The sequence below is a fragment of the Panulirus ornatus genome, chromosome 1 (assembly GCF_036320965.1).
Source record: "Panulirus ornatus isolate Po-2019 chromosome 1, ASM3632096v1, whole genome shotgun sequence".
NCBI classification, from domain to species: Eukaryota; Metazoa; Arthropoda; class Malacostraca; order Decapoda; family Palinuridae; genus Panulirus; species Panulirus ornatus.
The window spans coordinates 41,464,633-41,490,689 of NC_092224.1; the positions used below are offsets into that span (position 1 = coordinate 41,464,633).

The following is a 26,057-nucleotide window of genomic DNA, read 5'->3' on the forward strand; positions in this document are numbered from 1 at the left end:
GAAAAACAGAAGGAGTCACGCGAGTAGTGCTCATCCTCCTTCAAGGCTCAGATTGGGGTGTCTAAATGTGTTTGGATGTAAAGAAGATTAGAAAAAATGAGAGATAGGTGGTATGTTTGAGGAAAGGAACCTGGATTTTTGGCTCAGAGTGAAATGACGCTCAAGGGTAAAGGGGAAGAGTGGTTTGGAAATGTCTTGGGAGTAAAGTCAAGGGTTAGTGAGATGACAAGAGCAACAGAAGGAGTAGCACTACTACTGAAACAGGAGTGGTGGGAGTATGTGTTAGAGTGTAAGAAAGTTAATTCTCGATTGATATGGGTAAAACTGAAAGTGAATGGAGAGAGATGGGTGATTATTGGTGCATATGCACTTGGGCATGAGAAGGAAGATTGTGAGAGGCAAGTGTTTTCGGAGCTGCTGAGTGAGTGTGTTAGTAGTTTTGATGCCCAAGACAGGGTTATAGTGATGGGTGATTTGATTGGAAAGGGTTAGTACTGTGGCAGTTGAGGGAATAATTGGTGTACATGAGGTGTTCAGATTTGTAAATGGAAATGGTGAAGAGCTTGTAGATTTGTGTGCTGAAAAAGGACTAGTGATTGGGAATAACTGGTTTAAAAAGAGAGATATACATAAATATACATATGTAAGTAGGAGAGATGGCTAGAGAGCATTATTGGATTACGTGTTAATTGATAGGCATGCGAAAGAGAGAGTTTTGGATGTTAATGTGCTTAAAGATGCAACTGGAGCGATGCCTTATCATTATCTTGTGGAGGTGAAGGTGAAGATTTGTAGAGGTTTTCAGAAAAGAAGAGAGAATGTTGGGGTGAAGAGAGTGGTGAGAATAAGTAAGCTTGGGAAGGAGACTTGTGTGAGGAAGTACTAGGAGAGACAGAGTGCAGAATAGAAAAAGGTGTGAGCAAAGGATGTAAGGGGAGTGGGGGAAGAATGAGATGTATTTTAGGAAGCAGTGATGGCTTGAGCAAAAGATGCTTGTGGCATGAGAAGCATGGGATGTGGGCAGATTAGAAAGGGTAGTGAGTGGTGGGATGAGAAGTAAAATTATTAGTGAAAGAGAAGAGAGGCTTTTGGATGAGTTTTGCAGGGAAATAAGTGTGAATGACTGGGAGATGTATAAAAGAATGAGGCAGGAGGTCAAGAGAAAGGTGCAAGAGGTGAAAAAGAGGGCAAATGAGAGTTGGGGTGAGAGAGTACCATTAGATTTTAGGGAGAATAAAAAGTTGTTTTGGAAGGAGGTAAATAAAGAGTGTAAGACAAAAGAACAAATGGGAACATCGGTGAAGGGGGCAAATGGGGAGATGATAACAAGTACTGGTGATGTGAGAAGATGAGTGAGTATTTTGAAGGTTTGTTGAAAGTGATAGCGTGGCAGATAGAAGGTGTTTTGGACGAGGTGGTGTGCGAAGTGAGAGGGTGAGGGAGAATGATTTGGTAAACAGAGAAGAGGTAGTAAAAGCTTTGCGGAAGATGCAAGCCGGCAACACAGCGGATGTGGATGGTATTGCAGTGAAATTGATTAAAAAAGGGGGTGACTGTGTTCTTGACTGGTTGGTAAGGGTATTCAATGTATGTATGACTCATGTTGAGGTGCCTGAGGATTGGTGGAATGTATGCATAGTGCCATTGTACAAAGGCAAAGGGGATAAAGGTGAGTCCTCAAATTACAGAGGTATAAGTTTGTTGAGTATTCCTGGGAAATTATCTGGGAGAGTACTGATTGAGACTATGAAGGCATGTACAGATCATCAGATTGGGGAAGAGCAGTGTGGTTTCAGAAGTGGTAGAGGATGTGTGGATCAGGTGTTTGCTTTGAAGAATGTATGTGAGAAATACTTAGAAAAGCAAATGGATTTGTATGTAACATTTTTTGGATCTGGAGAAGGCATATGATAGTTTTGATAGAGATGCTTTATGGAAGGTATTAAGAATATATGGTGTGGGAGGTAAGCTGTTAGAAGCAGTGAAAGTCTTTATCGAGGATGTAAGGCAAGTGTGCGAGTGGGAAGAGAGGAAAGTGATTGGTTCTCAGTGAATGACGGTTTGCGGCAGGGGTATGTGATGTCTCCATGGTTGTTTAATTTGTTATGGATGGGGTTGTAAGGGAGTTGAATGCAACACTTTTGGAGAGATGGGCAAGTGTGCAGTCTGTTGTGGATGAGAGAGCTTGGGAAGTGAGTCAGTTGTTGTTCGCTGATAATACAGCACTAGTGGCTGATTTGGGTGAGAAACTGCAGAAGCTGGTGACTGAGTTTGGTAAAGTGTGTGAAAGAAGAAAGCTGAGAGTAAATGTGAATAAGAGCAAGGTTATTAGGTGCAGTAGGGTTGAGGGATAAGTCAATTGGGAGGTAAGTTTGAATGGAGAAAAACTGGAGGAAGTGAAGTGTTTTAGATATCTGGGATTGGATTTAGCAGTGGATGGAACCATGGAAGCTGAAGTTAAGTCACAGGGTGGGGGAGAGGGCAAAAGTTCTGGAATCATTGAAAAATGTGTGGAAGGTGAGAACATTATCTCAGAAAGCAAAAATGGGTATGTTTGAAGGAATAGTGGTTCCAACAATGTTATATGGTTGCGAGGCATGGGCTATAGATAGAGTTGTACGGAGGAGAGTGGATGTGCTGGAAATGAGATGTTTGAGGACAGTATGTGGTGTGAGATGATTTGATCGAGTAAGTAATGAAAGGGTAAGAGAGATGTGTGGTAATATAAAGAGTGTGGTTGAGAGAGCAGAAAAGGATGTTTTGAAATGGTTTGGTCACATGGAGAGAATGAGTGAGGAAAGATTGACCAAGAGGATATATCTGTCAGAGGTGGAGTGCATGAGGAGAAGTGGGGGACTAAATTGGAGGTGGAAAGATGGAGTGAAAAAGACTTTGAGCAATCAGGGCCTGAATATGCAGGAGGGTGAAGGGCATGCAAGGAATGGAGTGAATTGGAACAGTGTGGTATACCTGGTCGACATGCTGTCATTGGATTGAACCAGGGCATGTGAAGCGTCTGGGGTAAACCATGGAAAGTTCTGTGGTGCCTGGATGTGGAAAGAGAGCTGTGGTTTCAGAGCATTATACATGAAAGCTATTGACTGAGTGTGAACGAATGTGGCCTTTGTTGTCTTTTCCCAGCGCTACCTTGCATGCATGTGGGGGGAGGAGATTGTCATTTTATCGGTGGCGGGGTGGCGACGGGAATGAATAATGGCAGCAAGTATAAACTATGTACATGTGTATCTATGTATATGTCTGTGTATGTATATGTTGAAATGTATAGGTATGTATATGTGCATGTGTGGTCGTGTATGTATATACATGTGTATATGGGTGGGTTGGGCTATTCTTTCATCTGTTTTCTTGCACTACCTCACTAACGCGGGAGACAGTGACAAAGTATAATGAAAAATGAAATAAAATAATCTATTATGCTTAGTCACTGTCTCCCACATTAGTGAGGTAGCGCAAGGAAACAGACGAAAAAAAGGGACAACACATACACATGCGTATATATAAACACCCACACACACACACACATATACATACCTTTACATTTCAATGTATACATACATGTACATACACAACCATACATACATATACACATGTACATATTCACCCTTGCTGCCTTTATCCATTCCCGTCGCCAGCCTGCCAATATTTCCTCATTCATTCCCTCCATGTGACCAAACCATTTCAATACACCCTCTTCTGCTCTCTCAACCACACATTTTTATTCCCACGCATCTCTTTTACCCTTTCATTACTTACTCGATCAAACCACCTCATACCACGTAGTGTACTTAAACATTCAGTGTCCAACACATCCACCTTCCTCTGCACAACCCTATCTATAGCCCACACCTCCCAACTGTATAACATTTTTGGAACCATTTACTTCAAACATACCCATTTTTGCTCTCCGATATAACGTTCTTGCCTTCCACACATTCCACACAGAGCCTTTGCCCCCTCCCCTACACTGTGACTCACTTCCACTTCCATGGTTCCATCCACTACCTAATCCACTCCTAGATATCTAAAACACTTCACTTCCTCCAGTCTTTCTCCATTCAAACTTACCTCCCAGTTGACTTGTCCCTCAACCCTACTGTACCTAATAAACTTGCTCTTATTCATATTTACTCTCAGCTTTCTTCTTTCACACACTACCATATTCAGACACCAGCTTCTGCAGTTTCTCACCTGAGTCAGCCATCAGCGCTGTATCATCAGCGAACAACAACTGACTCACTTCCTAAGCTGTCTCATCCACAACAGACTGCATACTTGCCCCTCTTTCTAAAACTCTTTCACTCACCTCCCTAACAACCCCATCCATAAACAAATTAAACAACCATGGAGACATGATGCACCCTTGCCACAAACCAACATTCATTGAGAAGCAATCACTTTCCTCTCTTCCTATATGTACACATGTCTTACATCCTTGATAAAAACTTTTCACTGCTTCTAACAACTTACCTCCCACACCATATATTCGTAATACCTTCCACACAGCATCTCTATCAACTCTATTATATGCTTTCTTCAGATCGATAAATGCTACATAGAAATCCATTTGCTTTTCAAATATGCACTTCATTTACCTCCTTCCAAAACATCTTTTTATTCTCCCTAAAATTTAATATACTCTCTCACTCCAACTCTCATTTGCCCTCTTTTTCACCTCTTGCACCTTTCTCTTGACCTCCTACCTCTTTCTTTTATACATCTCCCACTCATTTGCATTATTTCCCTGCGTAAGATTGTCCAGATGCCTCTCCCTTCTCTTTCACTAATAATCTTACTTCTTCATCTCACCACTCACTACCCTTTTTAATCTGCCCACCTCCCATGCTTCTCATGCCACAAGTATCTTTTGCACAAGCCTTCACTGCTTCCCTAAATACGTCCCATTCCTCCCCTACTCCCCTTACGTCCTTTGTTCTCAACTTTTTCCATTCTGTACTCAGTCTCTCCTGGTACCTCCTCACACAAGTCTCCTACCCAAGCTCACTTACTCTCACCACTCTCTTCACCCCAACATTCTCTCTTCTTTTCTGAAAACCTCTACAAATCTTCACCTTCGCCTCCACAAGATAGTGATCTGACATCCCTCCAGTTGCACCTCTCAGCACATTAACATCCAAAAGTCTTTCTTTCGCGTACTTATCAATTAACACGTAATCCAATAACGCTCTCTGGCCATCTCTCCTAGTTACATATGTATCCCTATGTATATCTCTTTTTTAAACTATGTATTCCCAATCACCAGTCCTTTTTCAGCACATAAATCCACAAGCTCTTCACCATTTCCATTTACAACACTGAACACCCCATGTACACCAATTATTCCCTCAACTGCTATATTACTTACCTTTGCATTAAAATTCACCCATCACTATAACCCGGTCTCATGCATCAAAACTACTAACACACTCACTCAGCTGCTCCCGAAACACTTGCCTCTCATGATCTTTCTTCTCATGCCCAGGTGCATATGCACCAATAATCACCCATCTCTCTCCATCCACTTTCAGTTTTACCCATATCACATACTCCCGCCACACATGAAATAGCATCCCACCCACCCCTCCAGGAAGATAGGGCCAGGAAAAGACAAAAAATGCCACATTCGTTCACACTCAGCCTCTAACTATCATGTGTAATGCACCGAAACCACAGCTCCCTTTCCACATCCAGGACCCACAAAACTTTCCATGGTTTACACTAGATGCTTCACATGCCCTGGTTCAACCCATTGATAGCACGTCCACCCTGGTATACCAAATCGTTCCAATTCATTCTATTCCTTGCACGTCTTTCTCCCTCCTGTATGTTCAGGCTCCGATCGCTCAAAATGTTTTTCACTCCATCTTTCCTCCTCCAATTTGGTCTCCCGCTTCTCCTCGTTCCCTCTACCTCTGACAAATATATCTTCTCTGTCAATCTTTCCTAACCCATTCTCTCCATGTGACCAAACCATTTCAGTAAACACTCTTCTGCTCTGTCTACCATACCCTTTTTATTACCACACATCTTTATCAACCGTATCATATGCCTTCTCCAGATCCATAAATGCTACATACAAATCTGTCTGTTTTTCTTGTATACATTCTTCAAAGGAAACACCTGATCCACACATCCTCTACCACTTCTAAAACCACACTGCTCTTCCCCAATCTGATGCTCTGTACATGCCTTTACCCTCTCAATCAATACCCTTCCATATAATCTCCCAGGGATATTCAACAAACCTATACCTCTGGAATTTGAACACTCACCTTTATCATCTTTGCTTTTGTATAGTGGCACTATGCATGTAATCAGCTAATCCTCAGGCACTTCACCATGAACCATACATACAATGGACATCCCTACCAACCAATCACCAACACAGTCACTCTCTTTTTAATAAATTCCAATGCAATACCATCCAAATGTGCCACCTTGCCGGCTTTCGTCTTCCGTAAAGCTTTCACTACCTCTTGTCTGTGTACTAAATCATTCTCCTTGACCCTCTCACTTCGCACACCACCTTCACCAAAACACCCTATATCTGCCACTCTCATCATCAAACAAATTCAACAAACCTTGAAAATACTTACTCCATCTCCTTCTCACTTCACCACTACTTGATACTACCTCCTCATTAACCCCCTTCACCAATGGTCCCATTTGTTCACTTTTCTTACGCACTTTACTTACCTTTTTCCAAAACGTCTTTTTATTCTCCCTAAAATTTAATGATAATCTCTCACCCCAACTCTCATTTGCCCTGTTTTTCACCTCTTGCACCTTTCTCTTGACCTCCTGAAGCTTTCGTTTATTCATCTCCCAGAGATTTGCACTACTTCCCTGCAAAAATCGTCCAAACGCCTCTCTCTTCTCTTTCACTAACACTCTTTCTTCTTCATCCCATCACTCACTACCCATTCTAATCTGCCCACCTCCCATCTTTCTCATGCCACAAGCATCTTTTGCACAAGCCATCACTGCTTCCCTAAATACATCCCATTCCTCCCTCACTCCCCTACGTCATTTGCACTCACCTTTTTCCATTCTGCACTCAATCTCTCCTGGTACTTCCTCACACATGTCTCCTTTTAAAGCTCACTTACTCTTACCACTCTCTTCACCCTAACATTCTTTCTTTTTTTTTTTTTTTTTTTTTTTTTTCTTTCAAATCTGTAAATACGTTCACCTTCCCCTCCACAAAGATAATTACCAGACATCCCTCCTGGTGCCCCTCTCAGCACATTAACATCCAAAAGTCTCTCTTTCACATGCCTATCAATTAACAAATAATCCAGTAACGCTCTGTGGCCATCTCTCCTACGTATACTTATGTATATCTCTCTTTTTATACCAGGCAATCAACAGTCCTGTTTCAGCACAAAAATCTACAAGCTCTTCACCATTTCTATTTACAACACTGAACACCCGATGTACACCAATTATACCCTCAACTGCCATATTACTCACCTTTGCACTCAATTCATCCATCACTATAACCCGGTCTTGTGCATCAAAGCTGCTAACACACTCACTCAGCTGCTCCCAAAATACTTGCCTCTCATGATCTTTCTTCTCATGACCAGGTGCATAGGCACCTAAATCACCCATCTCTCTCCATCCACTTTCATTTCTACCAGTATCAATCTAGAGTTTAATTTCTTACACTCTATCACATACTTCCACAACTGCTTCAGGAATAGTGCAACTCCTTCCTTTACTCTTGTCCTCTCAGCAATCCTTGACTTTACTTCCAAGACATTCCCAAACCCCTCTTACCCATTACCCTCGAGCTTCGTTTTACTCAGAGCCAAAACATCCAGGTTCCTTTCCTCAAACATACTACCTATCTCTCCTTTTTTCTCATCTTGGTTACATCCACACACATGCACATATACATACACTGACATATACTTATTTACACATGTACATATTCATACTTGCTTGCTTTCATCCATTTCTTTTGTTACCCTGCCACCCAGGAAAATAGCATCGCTACCCTGTGCATCAGCAAGGTAGTGCCATGAAGAGACAAAAAATGCCACATTCATTCACATTCAGTCTCTAGCTGTCATGTGTAATGCACCAAAACCATAGCTCCCTATCCACATCCAGGCCCCACAGACCTTTCCATGGTTTACCCCAGACGCTTCGCATGCCCTGGTTCAGTCCATTGACAGCATGTCAACCCCGGTATACCACATCATTCCAATTCACTCTATTCCTTGCGTGCCTCTCACTTTCCTGTATGTTCAGGCCCCGATCGCTCAAAATCTTTTTCACTCCATCTTTCCACCTCCAGTTTGGTCTCCCACTTCTCCTTGTTCCCTTCACCTCTGACACATATATCCTCTTTTTTAATCTTTCCTCACTCATTCTTTCCATATGTCCAAACCATTTCAACACACCCTCTTCTGCTCTCTCTACCACACCCTTGATTTCCACACATCTCTCTTACATTTTCATTACTTACTCGATGAAACCACCTCACAGCACGTATTGTCCTCATACATTTCATTTCCAAAACATCCACCTTCCTCTGTATAACCCTGTCTATAGCTTATCCCTCACAACGATATAACATTGTTAGAACTACTAAACCTTCAAACATACCCATTTTTCCTCTCCGAGATAACTTTTCTCCTTCCACACATTCTTCATCACTCCCAGAACCTTCTGTCCCCCACCCTGTGACTCACTTCCACTTGTGTGGTTCCATTTTCTGCTAAGTCCACTTCCAGATATCTAAAATACTTCACTTCCTCCAATTTTTCTCCATTTAAATGTACACCCCAGTTAACTTGTCCCTTAAGCTTTCTGAACCTACTAACTTTGCTCTTATTCACATTTACTCTCAACTCTCCTTTCACACACGTTTCCAAACTCAGTCACTAACCTCTGCAGATTCTCACCCGAATCTGCCGCCAGAGCTGTATCATTGGCGAACAACAACTGACTCACTTCCCAAGCCCTCTCATTCATAGCTGACTGTATACTCACCCCTCTCTCCAAAACTCTTGCAGTTACCTCCCTGACCATCCCATCCATAAATGAATTTAACAATCACACCCCTGCCGCAGACCGATATTCACTGGGAACCAATCACTTTCCTCTCTTCCTGCTTGTATACATGCCTTACATCCTTGGTAAAATTCTTAACTGCCTCTGGCAACTTACCTCCCACACCATATACTCTTAAGACCTTCCACAAAGCACTTCTTTCAACCCTATCATATGCCTTCTCCAGATCCATAAATGCTACTTACGAATCCATAATCCCGGTATACCACATCGCTCCAATTCACTCTATTCCTTGCCCTCCTTTCACCCTCCTGCATGTTCAGGCCCCGATCACACAAAATCTTTTTCACTCCATCTTTCCACCTCCAATTTGGTCTCCCTCTTCTCCTTGTTCCCTCCACCTCCGACACATATATCCTCTTGGTCAATCTTTCCTCACTCATCCTCTCCATGTGCCCAAACCACTTCAAAACACCCTTTTCTGCTCTCTCAACCATGCTCTTTTTATTTCCACACATCTCTCTTACCCTTACGTTACTCACTCGATCAAACCACCTCACACCACACATTGTCCTCAAACATCTCATTTCCAGCACATCCATCCTCCTGCGCACCACTCTATCCATAGCCCACGCCTCGCAACCATACAACATTGTTGGAACCACTATTCCTTCAAACATACCCATTTTTGCTTTCCGAGATAATGTTCTCGACTTCCACACATTCTTCAAGGCTCCCAGGATTTTCGCCCCCTCCCCCACCCTATGATCCACTTCCGCTTCCATGGTTCCATCCGCTGCCAGATCCACTCCCAGACAAGATATAATTCTCATGTTTCTAGATCATATATTTATGTTAAACAACCAACATGGTTTCTGGAATAGAAGATCCTGCCTGACAAATTTACTGGAATTTTTTAATGTGACTTATCAGAACTGGAATGAAAATGTACCATCTGATGTAGTATATTTAGATTTCCAAAAGGTTTTCGATAAAGTATCTCATAAGAGGCTTTTACATATACTCAAAGCACACAGAATCAGTGAAGAACTCTGTACATGGATCAGAGACTGGCTTTCTGGAAGAAAGCAGCATGTAGTATTAAATGGTGAAGACTTAAACTGGCTTGACATAATGAGTGGTGTGCCACAGGGGTCAGTCCTGGGCCCAATTCTTTTTATATTAAGCATTAATGACCTAGAACTCAAGTCTCATATCTAAGATCTCCAAATTTGCTGATGATACTAAACTAAGAGGTAGAGCTGTAAACAGGTGGGACTGCTAAATGATTCAACGAGATCTTAGCTTACTAGCAGAGTGGTCAGACATATGTTAAACTGAGGTCTAATGTAGACAAGTGTAAAGTTATGCACTTTAGAGACAAAAATATATGTTAAAACTACAAACTGTTCGGAAACTCTCTAACCAAAGAAAATGAAGAATTGGACCTTGGAGTTGTCGAGTTGTCATTAGCAACAACTGAAGTACACTGAACGGTGTCAAGCAGGAAGTACAATGGGCAACCAAATAATAGGTTTCATAGCCAGGAACATAGATTGCATGACACCAGAAACAATTCTAACACTTTATAATTCACTAGTAAGACCACACCTTGAATATACAGTCCAATTTTGGTCTGCAAACTATAAAAAAGACAAGGAAAAATTAGAGCAAGTATAAAGATGCATGACAAAATTGATTGCATCCTTAGAAATCTGGCATACAAAGAGAGGCTAAAAAGACTGGATCTCTTCTCCCTTAGAAATGTAGGCTTCACAGTGACTTAATCCAAGTGTTTAAAATTCTGTACAAGTTCGAAAAAGTAAACCATGAACATCTTTTAGAAATACAAGAAAATACGGTTACCAGGACAAGTGGAATAAAACTCAAAGCTAAAAAATGTAGTACAGATGCAGGAAAAGCTTCTTTTTCTGTAGGTGTGTTAGGCACTGGAATAAGTTACCATCAGATGTAGTGAATGCTAAGACTATAAATACCTTCAAAAGTTGTTTAGACATGTATTTTATAAACTCAGGTATACTCTGAGAAAAACGCTAGAAACAAACTGCATAAACAACAGCGCTAACTGGGACATTAGAAGGCTAATGTGCAGCAGCAGTGAGTCGGTGATAGGTTAAAAGACTGCTCAGTGGAATTACATTTTCTTGTCCACTTAAACTTTCTTCATTTTACTAAAAAAACCCAGTCATGGGACTATCAGGCCTTCTGATGCCTGTCTTCCTCATATAGTTTCATTTGCCCTCTTTTTCAACCCATGCACCATCTTTTTGACCCCCTGCTGCTTTCTCTTATACATCTCCCAATCTTTTGCATTCCCACCCTGTACGTACTGCCCAAACACCTATCTTTTCTCTTTCACTAGCATCTTTACTTCATCATCCTACCACTCATTACACTTTCTAATCTGGTCATTTTCCACCCTCTTTACTTCTTCATCCAACCAGTCACTACCCTTTGTAATCTGCCCACCTTCCACCTTTCGCATGCCACATGCATCTTTTGCACGTCATGCCATCACTGCTTCCCATTTAACCTCCCATTCCTCATCCACTACCCTCACTTCATTTCCTCTCACCTTTTGCCATTGTACACTCAGTCTTTGCTGGTATTTCTTCATACAAGTTTCCTTTCCAAACTCACTTATTCTCACCACTTGCTTCTACCCAAATTATTTCTCTTTTTTGAAAAGCTCTACAAATTTCACCCTTGCTCCACAAGATAATGATCGGACATCCCACCGGCTGCCCCTTTCAGCACAGTTATATCCAAAAGTCTCTTTTATTCGCCTGTCAATTAATATGTAATGAAATAATGCCAGTTGACTATCTCTCCAACTCACATACTTATACTTGTGTATCTCTCTCTTTTTAAACCAAGTATTCCCAATCACCAGTCATTTTTCATCATACAACTCCTCAAGCTCTTCATAATTTCCATTCATAACACCGAAAACCCCATGCGAACCAGTTATATCCTCAACTGCCACATTACATACCTTCGCATTTAAATCACCCAAAACACTTGCCTCTCATGATCATTCTTCTCATGGCCAGGTTCATAAGCACCAATAATCACCCATCCCTTACCAATCCACTTTAGTTTTACCCACATCAATCTAGAATTCACTTCCTTACACTATCACACACATTCTCACTGCTTCAGGAGTAGTGCTACTATTTCCTTAGCTCTTGTCCTCTCACCATCTCCTCTCTTTACTCCTAAGGTATTTCCAAACCAGTCTTCCCCTTTACCCTTATGCTTCATTTCACTCAGAGGCAGAACATCCAGGTTTCTTTCCTCAAACATACTATCTATCTCTCCTCTCTTTTCGTCTTGGTTTCATCCACACACAGTCAGACACCGTAATCTGAGCCTTCGTGGAGGATGAGCATACCCAGCCTGGCTCCTTCTTCTGTTTCCTCTTTTAGATATTGAAATAGAAGAAGGGGAAAGTTTCCATCCTCTCACTTCTGCCCCCTTTAGTCACCTTCTACGACTGGCTTACAGAGGTAGAATTTTTTCTCCCATATCTCCCCATAACTTCACATCACTAATACCCAGTCTTGTACATCAAAACTGGTGACACTCACTCAGCTGCTCCCAGAACACTTGCCTCTCATGGCCAGGTGCATAAGCACTGATAATCACCCACCTCTTGCCATCCACTTTCAGTTTTACCCACATCAATCTAGAATTTACTTCCTTACATTCTGTCATACACCTACAACCCCTGCTCTAGAAGTGCTACTCCTTCCTTAGCTTTTGTCCTCTAACCAAGCCCTGACTTTACTCCTAAAACATTTTCAAATCATTCTTCCCCTTTACCTTTGAGCCTTGTGTCACTATTGGCAGAACATCTAAGTTTCTTTCCTCAAACATACTGCTTTTCTCTCCTCTCTTATCTTGGTTATATCCACACAAAAGACACTCCATTTTGAGCCTTCAAGGAGGATTAGCACTCCCTGCTTGGCTCTTTCTTCTCTTTCCTCTTTTAGAGATGAAATTACAAGAAGGGAAGGTTTCCAGCCCCCCATGTTCTCGCCCCCTTTAGTCACCTTCTTAAGACATGCAGGTAATACAGAGGTAAAAACAATTCATCCCCACCTCAGGTCCTGAGATTGTATAATTATGAAGTTAATTTAAAGTGGGAGTGTTACCTTCATTTTTTATTATTATTATTATTATTATTTTGCTTTGTCGCTGTCTCCCGCATTAGTGAGGTAGCACAAGGAAACAGACGAAAGAATGGCCCAACCCACCCACATACACATGTATATATACATACACGTCCACACCCGCAAATATACATACCTATACATCTCAATGTATACATATATATACCCACACAGACATATACATATATACCCTATGTCCATAATTCATACTGTCTGCCTTTATTCATTTCCATCGCCACCCCACCACACATGGAATAACAACACCCTCCCCCCTCGTGTGTGCGGGGTAGTGCTAGGAAAAGACAACAAAGGCCCCATTCGTTCACACTCAGTCTCTAGCTGTCATGTAATAATGCACTGAAACCACAGCTCCCTTTCCACATCCAGGCCCCACAGAACTTTCCATGGTTTACCCCAGACGCTTCACATGCCCTGGTTCAATCCATTGACAGCACGTCGACCCCGGTATGCCACATCGTTCCAATTCACTCTCTTCCTTGCACGCCTTTCACCCTCCTGCATGTTCAGGCCCCGATCACTCAAAATTTTTTCACTCCATTTTTCCACCTCCAATTTGGTCTCCCACTTCTCCTCGTTCCCTCCACCTCTGACGCATATATCCTCTTGGTTAATCTTTCCTCACTCATTCTGTCCATGTGATCAAACCATTTCAAAACACCCTCTTCTGCTCTCTCAACCACACTCTTTTTATTACCACACATCTCTCTTACCCTTACATTACTTACTCGATCAAACTTCATATATACTAAATATGTTTTCTTACAGACTGGGATCTTGGGGTCTGTCTTCACCACGAATGTCTGCGAAAACAATTGAAGAAACCTGAATTCTTTAATCAATGGGCAGACATAAGACTCCTGTACAAGGTGTGCATACTCAAGAACTGTACTTATGATAAAATCAAATATTATTATACAGCAGTAATCATTACAAATCATAGAGAGGAAACAATTTGCAGTGTACTGATCACAGTACTCTTTATCGTGACGTCTTTAACCGTTGTTTATGTGTATAAATTTCATTCTGTGTCTGCTTTCCTCTTATCCAGAAATTCTACCAAAGACGTCCAAAGGGCTTGGCTGGAGCTTTGCAAGATTTAGGTATATCATTTGAAGGGCGAGAGCACTCAGGCATATGTGACACACGTAATACAGCAGTTCTTATCTCCCGCATGGTCCATGACGGCTGTATCATAAACATCACCAAATCCTTGGCAGCTAAGACAACTAAGGTCAGATTTATGTAGCAACCTAACTTATAGCAGCCATATATCTTATATATATTTTTTCAATCAGTTAAGAAGTTTTCTTACCACTACATTCCTTTTTCTGTCCTTTTCATAAAATCTCAAACTTTATGAAAATTTTCATCTCATGTCTTATGTTTCAAAGAACAGCTTTGAATTCAGTGAGAAGCCAATTTCTTCAGTGGTTTGGATGGTTAATAATTGACAAGTACCTGTTTCTTCCACAAGCCACTGGACACAGGAAACCAGCCAAACAGCAGAGAGAGAGAAAGTGAGTGTACCTACCCATGATGAGATTTAGCCAAAATGTCAAGTTTTCTTTTAATTTTTCTGTAGTAGTTCCATTCATGTTTATTTCTCCTGGCTGTCCATTGTTTAATGGTTCTGGCTTCGTAGCTGAACTGTTAAATATTTTTGTCCGATTTATTTTCAGTATGTTCCATGATATTCTCAAAGACTTAATAACTCTATAACTCTATATCTTCACTGTTGAGAGGCTTAAATGTTTAACACATTTTCCATTTTCATCTTGTTACCCTGTGTAGATTATCATATATTTTTTTCTTCTTTCTAGGCTATATAATTGCAGTTCTTTCAGCCTTTCAAGGTACTCCATATCTTCCATCCATTCAGTTTTGCTTTTGAAATGCTTATGAACTCTCCATAATACATTTGTTTCTAACTGTTTCATAGGTAATTATACACCAAAGCAGCTTTCAGTTATGACTATTATTCATACATAAAACATATTCATTAATAGGCTTTTATCTCTTGTAAGAAAGTTCTCAGAATCATACCAGTCATCACTTGATAGTGCTATCCTCTCAAAATGCTTTCTAATTTTAGTTTCCCATTTATTATGACACCCAAGCTTTTACATTTTGCCCAGTTACTATCAATTTCCCTTTTGGGCCTGTGATTAATGAATCACTCTTTGACTCGTAGCCAAAGGTAAGTACCCAGTTCTCAAAAAGGACCACTGGTCCCGGTTCCAGTCCTTGACTCAGAATGGATCGATGGTCCAGGTCATGGTCCTTCCTGAAGAAAGGAACTAGGACCAACTCAGCCCATGGTCCTAGGTCCTTTCATTTATCATAAGTGAAAAGTATTTACTTGAAATGAAACACACAAGCAATTGAAAACACCAGTACAAGTAATACTATTTAAATAGTAATTAATAGTATATAATACAAGTAATTACAAGAATACTTCATTTTCTCTTTAAGAAAACCAGTATTTCAAAATGGCTGTCTCTGAGCCCTGATCTTTTTGGCTTGAGGACATCTTTCCCAAAGAGAAGAGCTGCTCTATGGCAGCACTGGAAGTGATAGGTATATAAAACTTATGAACAACTTCTTCAACTCAGGGCTTGGCAATGAGTACTTGTTGATGATGAAGGATTTCACAAGCCTGTCACTGAGGCACGTTTCCACCAACCTGGTCACATTTTCTTTACTCTTCACCCTGCACTCGAAGAGAGCCCCAAAGAAATCCTCATCCTGGCAGAAGTGCCCCCATGCAGGCTTTGTCCTCCCCTTGCGTGATGTCCAATGCCTTACAGACTGGTTGCATCACCTCAAGATACTCTTTGAAAAAGCATAATCAACTGAAAGATAAACAGTGAATATTTCAGTCCTGTCCTTAAATTTTTTATTTTTATATCATATTTTTTACCTTTAAGTTTTAACATTTATACCTTTTCAAAGGAGAGATAGGTAGTATGTTTGAGGAAAGGAACCTGGATGTTTTGGCTCTGAGTGAAACAAAGCTCAACGGTAAAGGGGGAAGAGTGATTTAGGAATGTCTTGGGAGTAAAGTCAGGGGTTAGTGAGAGGACAAGAGCAAGGGAAGGAGTAGCACTACTCCTGAAACAGGAGTGGTGGGAGTATGTGATAGAGTGTAAGAAAGTAAACTCTAGATTGATATGGAGAGAGATGGGTGATTATTGGTGCATATGCACCTGGGCATGAGAAGAAAGATCATGAGAGGCAAGTGTTTTGGGAGCAGCTGAGTGAGCGTGTTAGTAGTTTTGATGCACGAGACCGGGTTATAGTGATGGGTGATTTGAATGCAAAGGTGAGTAATGTGGCAGTTGAGGGAATAAATGGTGTACATGGGGTGTTCAGTGTTGTAAATGGAAATGGTGAAGAGCTTGTAGATTTATGTGCTGAAAAAGGACTGGTGATTGGGAACACCTGGTTTAAAAAGAGAGATATGCATAAGTATACGTATGTAAGTAGGAGAGCTGGCCAGAGAGTGTTATTGGATAACATGTTAATTGATAGGTGCACAAAAGAGAGACTTTTGGATGTTAATGTGCTGAGAGGTGCAACTGGAGGGATGTCTGATCATTATCTTGTAGAGGCAAAGGTGAAGATTTGTAGAGGTTTTCAGAAAAGAAGAGAGGATGTTGGGGTGAAGAGAGTGGTGAGAGTAAGTGAGCTTGGGAAGGAGACTTGTGTGAGGAAGTACCAGGAGAGACTGAGTACAGAATGGAAAAAGGTGAGAACAAAGGAGGTAAGGGGAGTGGGGGAAGAATGGGATGTATTTAAGGAGCAGTGATGGCTTGCGCAAAAGATGCTTGTGGCATGAGAAGTGTGGGAGGTGGGCAGATTAGAAAGGGTAGTGAGTGGTGGGATGAAGAAGATTATTAGTGAAAGAGAAGAGAGAGGCGTTTGGTAGAGACTGAGTGTGAACGAATGTGGCCTCGTTGAGTTTTCCTAGTGCTATCTCGCACGGGGGGTGGGGGGGGGTTTCATGTGTGGTGGGGTGGCGATAGGAATAGATGAAGGCAGCATGAATGAATGTGTACATGTGTGTATATGTTTATGTCTGTGTATGTATATGTATGTATACGTTGAAATGTATAGGTATGTATATGTGTGGTGGGGTGGCAATAGGAATAGATGAAGGCAGCATGAATGTGTACATATGTGTATATGTTTATGTCTGTGTATGTATATGTATGTATACGTTGAAATGTATAGGTATGTATATGTGTGTGTGTGTGTGTGTGTGGACGTCTATGTATATACATGTGTATGTGGGTGGGTTGGGCCATTTTTTTGTCTGTTTCATTGCGGTACCTCGCTAACATGGGAGACAGCAACTAAGTATATAAAAGAAAAAATAGGCTAAAATTAAAAAAAAATTAGCATAACATAAGACATCTCGACCAATGAAGCAATACCCGTCCAAAGGAAAGTCAGTAAGGAATTCATGCAAGGATGACCACTGAGCTCTCCCAAAGTGCCAAAGTTGGCATTTTGAGGGAAGGCATGCCTAATTTGAGAGACAGAAATATGAATGTGGTCTGAGGACCCTAACAAGGCAGAGATAATACATTTATCTTGAGATGTTTCAGAGGTTAAAAAGGGGTTGAGTATGTTGGAATAGCAGTCATGATGATTGGAAACTCTTGTTGGCAGTTCAGTTATCTGTTTCAGATCATTAAAGAGGGAGTGGAGAGGAAAAGACCATGGCTCCATCGAATCATTCCAGGTAGAGATTAAACAATCCCTGAAGTGTACATGGAAATTTTGAACAGAGAGGTTTTCAGTGCATGGATATGAAAAGAGCAGTGTTTTGTGGCAGGAGGTCAAAGAGTTAAAGAGCTGTATTTAGTTGGAGGAATTGGAGGAGAGATTATTCAAAACTTATAAAGAAAGTTATAGAGTGTAGAGAGATTTTGAACCAAATGGCATCACAGTTTGATGAGTCATGGGAGTTTTGATATTACAGTAAGTGCAAACACCACATGGAAACAGAAACAATGGTAGTGATTATAATTAAGGGGGCAAGGGGGGAAGTAACAACAGGTATTGATGAAGTGAGTATTTTTTAGGTCTATTGAATGTGTTTGATGATAGATTAGGAGATGTAGGGTGTTTTGGTCGGGGTGATGTGTGAAGTGAGAGGGTCAGGGAGAATGGTTAGGTTAAAAGAGAGGTGGTGAAAGCTTTGCAGAAGATGAAATTTGGAGAGGCAGCAGATTTGGATGGTATTGTAGTAGAATTCATTAAAGAAAGGGGGTGACTGTGTTGTTGATTGGTTGGTAAGGATATTCAATGTATGTATGGATAATGGTGAAGTGCCTGAGGATTGGCAGTGCCATTGTACAAAGGCTAAGGGGATAAAAGTGAGTGTTATAACTACAGAGGCATAAGTTTGTTGAGTATTCCTGGGAAGTTGTAGGAGAGGGTATTGATTGAGAGGGTGAAGGCATGTACAGAGCATCAGATTGGGGAGGAGCAGTGTGGTTTCTGAAGTGATAGAAGATGTGTGGATCAGGTGTTTGCTTTGAAGAATGTGGGTGAGAAGTACTTAGAAAAACATATGGATTTGTATGTAGCATTTATGGATCTGGAGAAGGCATATGATAGGGTTGAAAGGCATACTTTGTGGAAGGTCTTGAGGGTATATGGTGTGGGATGTAAGCTGCTAGAAGCAGTGAAAAGTTTTTACCAAGAAAGTAAGGCATGTGTATGAGGAGGAAGAGAGGAGAGTGATTGGTTCCCAGTGGCTGATTCGAGTGAGAAACTGCAGAAGTTGGTGACTGAGTTTGGAAAAGTGTGTGAAAGGAGAAAGTTGAGAGCAAATGTGAATAAGAGCAAGGCTAATAGGTTCACTAGGGTTGAGGGACAAGTTAAGTGGGATGTATGCTTGAATGGAGAAAGATTGGAGGAAGTGAAGTGTTTTAGATATCTGGGAGTGGACTTGGCAGCAAATGGAGCTATGGAAGTGGAAGTGAGTCATAAGGTGGGGGAGGGGGCAAAGATTTTGGGAGCAGTGAAGAATGTGTGGAAGGAGAGAACACTGTCTCGGTGAGTAAAATGGGTATGTTTGAAGGAACAGTAGTTCCAACAGTATCATATGGTTGTGAAGCATAGGCTATGGACAGGGTTGCACAGAGAAGGGTGGATGTATTGAAGATGAAATGTTTAAGGACAATATGTGGTGTGAGGTGGTTTGATTGAGTAAGCAATAAAAGGGTAAGAGAGATGTTTGGAAATAAAAAGAGTGTGGTTGAGAGAGGAGAAGAGGGTGTGTTGAAATGGTTTGGACATATGGAGAGAACGAGTGGGGAAAGATTGACAAAGGATCAATTTGTCAGAGATGGAGGGAACAGGGAGAAGCAGGAGACCAAATTGGAGGTGGAAGGATGGAGTAAAAAAAGATATTGAGCAATCGGGGCCTGAATGTATAGGAGGATGAGAGGCATGCAAGGAATAGAGTGAGTTGGAATGATGTGGTATATTGGGGTCACTGTGCTGTCATGGGACTGAATCAGGACATGTGAAATGTCTGTGGGGCCTGGATGTGGATAGGGAGCTGTGGTTTCAGTGCATTACACATGACAGCAAGAGACTGAGTGTGAATGAATGTGACATTTTTGTCTGTTTTCCTGGCGCTGCCTCGCTGAAGAAGGGGATGGCGGTGCTGTTTCCTGTTGGGCCAGATAGTGCTAGGAATGAAGGCAAACAAGTATGAATATGTGCATGTGTATATACGTATATGTCAGCGTATGTGCATGTATAAGTATGTATGTGTGCATGTATGGGCATTTATGTATATACATGTGTATGTGAGTGGATGGGCCATTCTTTGTCTGTTTCCTGGCACTACCCCGCTTATGTGGGAAATGGAGATCAAGTATAATAAATAATAAATAAAACATCTGATAATAGAGGGTAAGCAGCCTTGGACAGTAGATTGTACAAAGAAGTTCAGGGAAGGGAGTAGAGAGATGGTGTACTACAGAGAAGGTTAGATTTGAGACTGAATGTTGCAGAAATGAGAGAAGAGCCAGATATGGGGGATGTATCTGGAATAGTGAAGAAGGTTACAATAACTGGATGTTAGTTAATGGGGCCCTGGGAACCAACCAGCCTAACTTAAGGAGTACTGATTCAGATCTGGAGAACTTGACTGAAATTGTACTTTTATATTTCTGCAAAATTACGGAAGGACCAACTGGGAAGGAAAATTGTAAGAGCTTTGTGAGTTCTGTGTTATTAAATGATGTGTTGGAGAATCTGTGGACTGGACACCATCCATTGTACGTGAAGCAAAGAAAGCAACACACAGCAACCTGGACTTGAGGCTGAGGGTGGTAAGTGGCAAATGGCACAGCACTGGCTCACTGTATTGCCCTCACTCACCTTTCTGATACCCAGATTGGTAGTAGTTCCCTGTACAGTGAATGGCTTCCACATATTACAAGGTGCCACCTACTGCTAATGTCTAACCCCTGTCAATGTGAGAGGAACTTAATTATAGATATAAGTGAGAGGCTTTACATAATAGTTTCTCCTGGGAAATGCAAATGAATCATAATAGCTGAGTAGTCAGAAGGCATTATCATTATTCAACTATTTTTTTTATTCAATACAAGGATGGTACGTATTAAAAGCATTTCTAAACAGGAAGGCAATTACCAGGAATGATTAAAAAAAATAGTTGAAAAAGTTTTCTCCTTGTATGTTTAAGACCCTTAAGTATATATAAGTATATATCACGGATACTTTCTGGCACAGAATCTAATCATTAAACAAAAAGCCTCCAAAATTTAGTGATACCCCAGGGAGGGTTTATCAAACACTTTCAAAAAATATTCTAGTCTTATTAGTAAATACAAAATACCAAGAAAAGGTGAGAAAAATAATTAAGTAACTTATTTGATGCTATACAGACATTCAAAGTTTGTGCATTCACTGTACACCATACGGATTCTATGTATGGCTTACAGATGCTCCTAGACTTAAAATGGGGTTTCGTTCCAATAAACCCGTCATAAGTTGAAAATATTGTGTCTAAACTACATTCAAAAGAGTACATCTAACCTACAGAGCATCATAGCTTAGCCTAGCCTACTTTGAATATTCCCAGGACACTTAAATTAGCCGACAGTCAAACAAAATCATCTATAACAAATTTCATAATAGTGTTTCTTTGCTGTGAACTTTCTTGGTGCCTTCGGTATAACTTCATGCTTGGCAGTTATCTTTAATTTCATATCAAGAGTAATTGGCTATCTTTTCTCACCAGAGGCAGGAGAGACAGATGGGCATTTTGTAAACATGATGGTATGCAAAAACACAAAACACAAAATCCAGAAAATTCTGGCAACACAATACACTGTAGAGTAATGGTTGTTTACACTCATGATTGCATGGCTGACTAGAAGCTATGGCTTGCTGCTGCTGTGCAGCATCATGAGAGAGTATATACAGCATATTGCAAGCCTGGGAAAAGATCAAAATTCAAAATTTGAAGTACAGTTTTTACAGAATAAGTATTGCTATTGCACCATCGTAAAGTTGAAAAATTGTAAGTAGAACCATCATAAGTCGGGGAGCAACTGTATTTACATAATTTGCAGATACTTCACTTATTATGTTTCATTCACATAATTTTCAGATATATGCATTATCCATGGTATTATACACAGTTTTGTAAGTCACTACACAGTGATATCTGCACAGTGATATGAGTCATCTACATGTATGCCTGCCATCACTTGTTCTAAAACATTCCACATTTCTTGCTTTTACATCACAATCAAGATCACTTTCCTATTATGATTGAAATCATGTTTAACATCCATCAAATCATTATCACTATCATTAAAGCCCTAGAGACAATCATGAAATTGCAGGGCTGGGTACACATGGCTGCACAACAAGTTACAGAAATCATAGAGGAAATATGCTAGAGGGAAGCAGGGCTGCATTTTCTCCCTCTGTGTTATGTGGGTAATGACAGAAGGATTTTTTCTGATGCTAAATATAGTTGCTAGTAAAATGAGGCATCTCTACACATTGAAACAGCTTGAAGAGGCAACAGTATAAATATGAATGCAATAGCCATAGTAGGGCAGCATCCATTACATATTCTATTCCTGATACAGGAATAATGTTAGTCCATTTTGACAGAAGTTGAAGGGAATATTTATCTAGTTATGAGTATCTGTGACTAGAATTGCCTGGGGCAGGGGTAGTGAAAGAGGGAGGGAGGGAGAGAATAAGTGTATGTATCTGCTTACCTATACAGTTGGACTTTTTACAACATTGTCTTGGTTAATGATGTTTTGCTTTAACAACCTTTGTATTTCAAGAAATAGATCTGCTCCAAATCACGAAGCTTAAGTTCTGAAGCTACACTGTCAAACTTATGATATATGGCCACAGTCTCTCAACCAAGAGTTGAATATGTCCATTGACTAAGAGTTCATCTAGTCCATCCTAAACTACCCCTCACAGATGGACCTTTTACAACAATGCCCTAGTTAATGGTATTTTGCTTTAAACACATTTGTATTTCAAGAAATAGATCTGCTACAAATCATGAAGCTTAAGTTCTGAAGCTATGCTGTCAAACTTATGATACATGGCTGCAGTCTCTCAACCAAGAGTTAAATATGTCCATTGACTGACAGTTCATCCAGTCCATCCTAAACTACCCCTCACCTGCCTGGTCATCAACGTGTCAAAAGCAAATACAGGTACACCACCGATTTTCCGGCAATATTGGTTCCAAAACTTACCAGATTAACCATTTTGCCGGACCAACCATGGTCACATAATAATAATTCATCAATACACCACTAACCTACTAATTATACTCCTCCCATGTGGACTGCTAGAAATTTAAATCAAACAAATATTGAATGTATATTGAATAAACCATTCAGTCATCACTCAATCGTGCTCAGTACTCTTACCACCTTTCATAGTTTTTCTAATTGTCATTTGCTTCTTGGAATCGCCGTCTGCATAGAATTCAATATTTTCTCACTTTGCTTCTTTATATCATATACAGATGATGAACCAATAATATAGATATCACACAGCTTGCGTACGAAAACACCACAGTCCATTTTTTAAGTTCTACTTTATCTTGGATCAATATGGACAGGTGGTTATGTTTGACACCATGACTGACACTCTCATATGTCTTAGAAGCCATAGCTAGGGTTAAATTTAAGCAAAGTAAGCTAAGAATCTCATAGAATTGCGGTATCACCACCAACAAGTGCAGTGTAAAGAATGTAATTAAGTGCATCCTACACACAACACCATCTGTGGCCGCCCAGTAAACTAGTCTGGTGGCCATGGTAATTTCAAGTTCCCCTCAATGAATTTTGTCCAGACTAAAGGAGGTATTGAACCATCAATTGCCGGAAATTCGGTGGTGTACCTGTATAATATAGCTCTTTGCAAAAGCACAAGACCTTTCCCGTCCAAACCACTCCCATAGATAACCACCACCTAAATAGATGTAGAATATGTGAGCAATTAAGAAATATAGAAGAGAAAGCAGCAGGAGGAAGGTGTACGGGCTTAAAAAGAGGGCAACTGAAAATTGAATTGAGAATCAATAAACTTAGAGAGGATGAGATGTTGTTTTGGAAGGAGGCTCAGAGTGTGAGAAAAACAAGAAAACACATAGGATGACTGGTGAAGGGGACAAATGGGGATGTGGTAACAGGTAGTGATAAGGTGAAGGGGAGATGAGAATACTTTGAGAGGGTGAAGGTCTTGTGTTTGATGATAGGGTGGCAGATGTAAAGTGTTTGGGTTGGTGAGGTATTTGAAGCGAGAGTCATGGCAAGTGGTCTGGTAAAGTAAAAAGGGTAGAAGCCTTCTATAAGATGAAATGTGGCAAGGTGGCTAGAGTGGATGGTGTTGCAAATAAATTTCTAAAGAAAGGGATAACTGTATTGTTGATTGATTACTTAGAATTTTCAGTGTCTGTGTGGATCATGGGAAGGTACTTGAGGAATGGCAGAATGCATGTATAGTGCTATTGTATAAAGGCAAAGGGAAAAAAGGCAAGAGTTCAAATTACAAAAGTATCAGTTTGCTAAGCATACCTAGTAAGTTATATAGAAGAGTGGCATGCACTGAACATCAGACTGGGGAGGAACAATGTGGTTTCAGGACTGAAAGAGCATGTGTTCTGTGACAAATACTTAAAAAAACAGAAAGATTTGTAAGTGGCATTTATGGATCTGGAGAAATCATATTATAGGGTTCATATAGATGCTTTGAGGAAGATCTTATGAATATAAGGTGCAGGAGGAAAGCTATTAGAAGCAGTTTTTATCAAGTCTGTGTGGCATGTGTCTGAGAAAGTAGAGAGGAGGATAAGTGGTTCCAAGTGAAGGTGGGTTTGTAGCAGAGAAACCACTTCAGTATGCTGTTTGTTTATAGATGAGGTGATGAGGGAGATATGTTCAAGGGTCTTGGGAAGAGTTGGGTAGGTATGCAGTCTGTAGAGATGAAGGGGACCTGGGAAGCAGGTCAGTTATTTTATGCTGATGACACTGTACTTGTAGCAGATTTGAGTGAGAAACTGCTGAAGTTGGTGTCTTTAGTTTGGGAGAGTGTGTGAAAGGAGAAAGTTGACAGTAAATGTGAATAAAAGCAAGTTATCAGTTTTAACAGGGGTGTAAGTCCAAACAGAGAAAAACTGGAGGAAGTGAAGAGTTTTAGATTCCTGCGAATGGACATGGAAGCAAATGGAATCATGGGGTGGGTGAGTGGGCAAAGGTTTTAGGAGCATTTAGGGATGTGTGGAAAAAGAGGTTACTATCTGGGAGGGCAAAATCAAGTATGTTTGAAGATCTAGCAGTCCTAACGATATAGTATGAATACAAGGCATAGACTATAAGTGAGAATGTGTGGAAGAGGGTGAAGGTGTTGAAAATTAATAAGAAAGTATGGTTGAGAGAGCTGAAGAGGTAGTGTTGAGATGATTTGGATACATGGAAAGAATAAGTGAGGACAGGTTGACAAAGAGGATTTATGTGTCAAAAGAAGAATTGACAAAGAGAAGGGGGACAGCAAACTGGAGATGGAAGGATAGAGTGAAACACATTTTGAGTGCTTGGGCCCTAAACATGTGTGAGGGTGAAAGAAGTGCATGGAACAAAGAGAAAAGGAGTGAGGTAGTATACAGGGGTTGATGTGCTGTCACTGGACTGAAACAGGGCATATGAAGAAGCCAGAAGAAACCAGAGAAAGGTTGTGGATCAGGGGTTGTGGTTTCAGTGCATTACACAAGACAGCTAGAGAATGGATTTGAGCAAATAAGGCTTTTTCTTTGTCTGTTCCTGGCATTATCTCAGTAATGCAGGAAACTGAAAAAATATGAAAGACAAAGAAATTGTGTAATTCTGTGTAGTTTTTATGCTTCAAGTCTTGTCTCCTCCTTAAATTCTGTCTCATCTCTTTTCTTTTAGCTTCCTTATTAAGTATTACAGAATCAAAATTTTCTGTTTGTGTATCATATGTGATTTTCTTTCCCTTTATGTTAGAGGCTCCAGTCACAGACAACAGTCCACAACAAGGCCAGGCCTTAACTGAAATACAGAGAGGTTCATGAAAGGGAAAAAGAAGAGACAAGGGAATGTCTTTAAAAATTTTGGAGGAATTGAAAACTTCTTTTAAAATGTGCCACATTGAGAAAGACATGAGAGGGTACAGAGTCCCAAAGCTTTGAGGTATAAGGACAGAAACAGTTATCAAAACATTGTGGCGTTGGGCAAG

General features: G+C 40.6%; 1 protein-coding gene across 8 annotated transcripts in view; it reads left to right on the forward strand.

Annotated features, from left to right (window-relative positions):
• Positions 1-26,057, forward strand: part of LOC139748739 (ERI1 exoribonuclease 2-like) — a 362,528-nt gene that overhangs the window by 326,621 nt on the left and 9,850 nt on the right. For 5 of the 8 annotated variants that reach the window (XM_071662154.1, XM_071662172.1, XM_071662146.1 and 2 more), the window contains 2 exons: positions 14,025-14,125; positions 14,308-14,490. In XM_071662154.1, the coding sequence (XP_071518255.1) occupies positions 14,025-14,125; positions 14,308-14,490 (284 nt within the window). Of the gene's footprint in view, positions 1-14,024; positions 14,126-14,307; positions 14,491-14,733; positions 14,777-26,057 lie in introns of all 8 variants that reach the window. The other 3 variants (XR_011712822.1, XM_071662180.1, XM_071662188.1) reach the window with 1 other exon arrangement.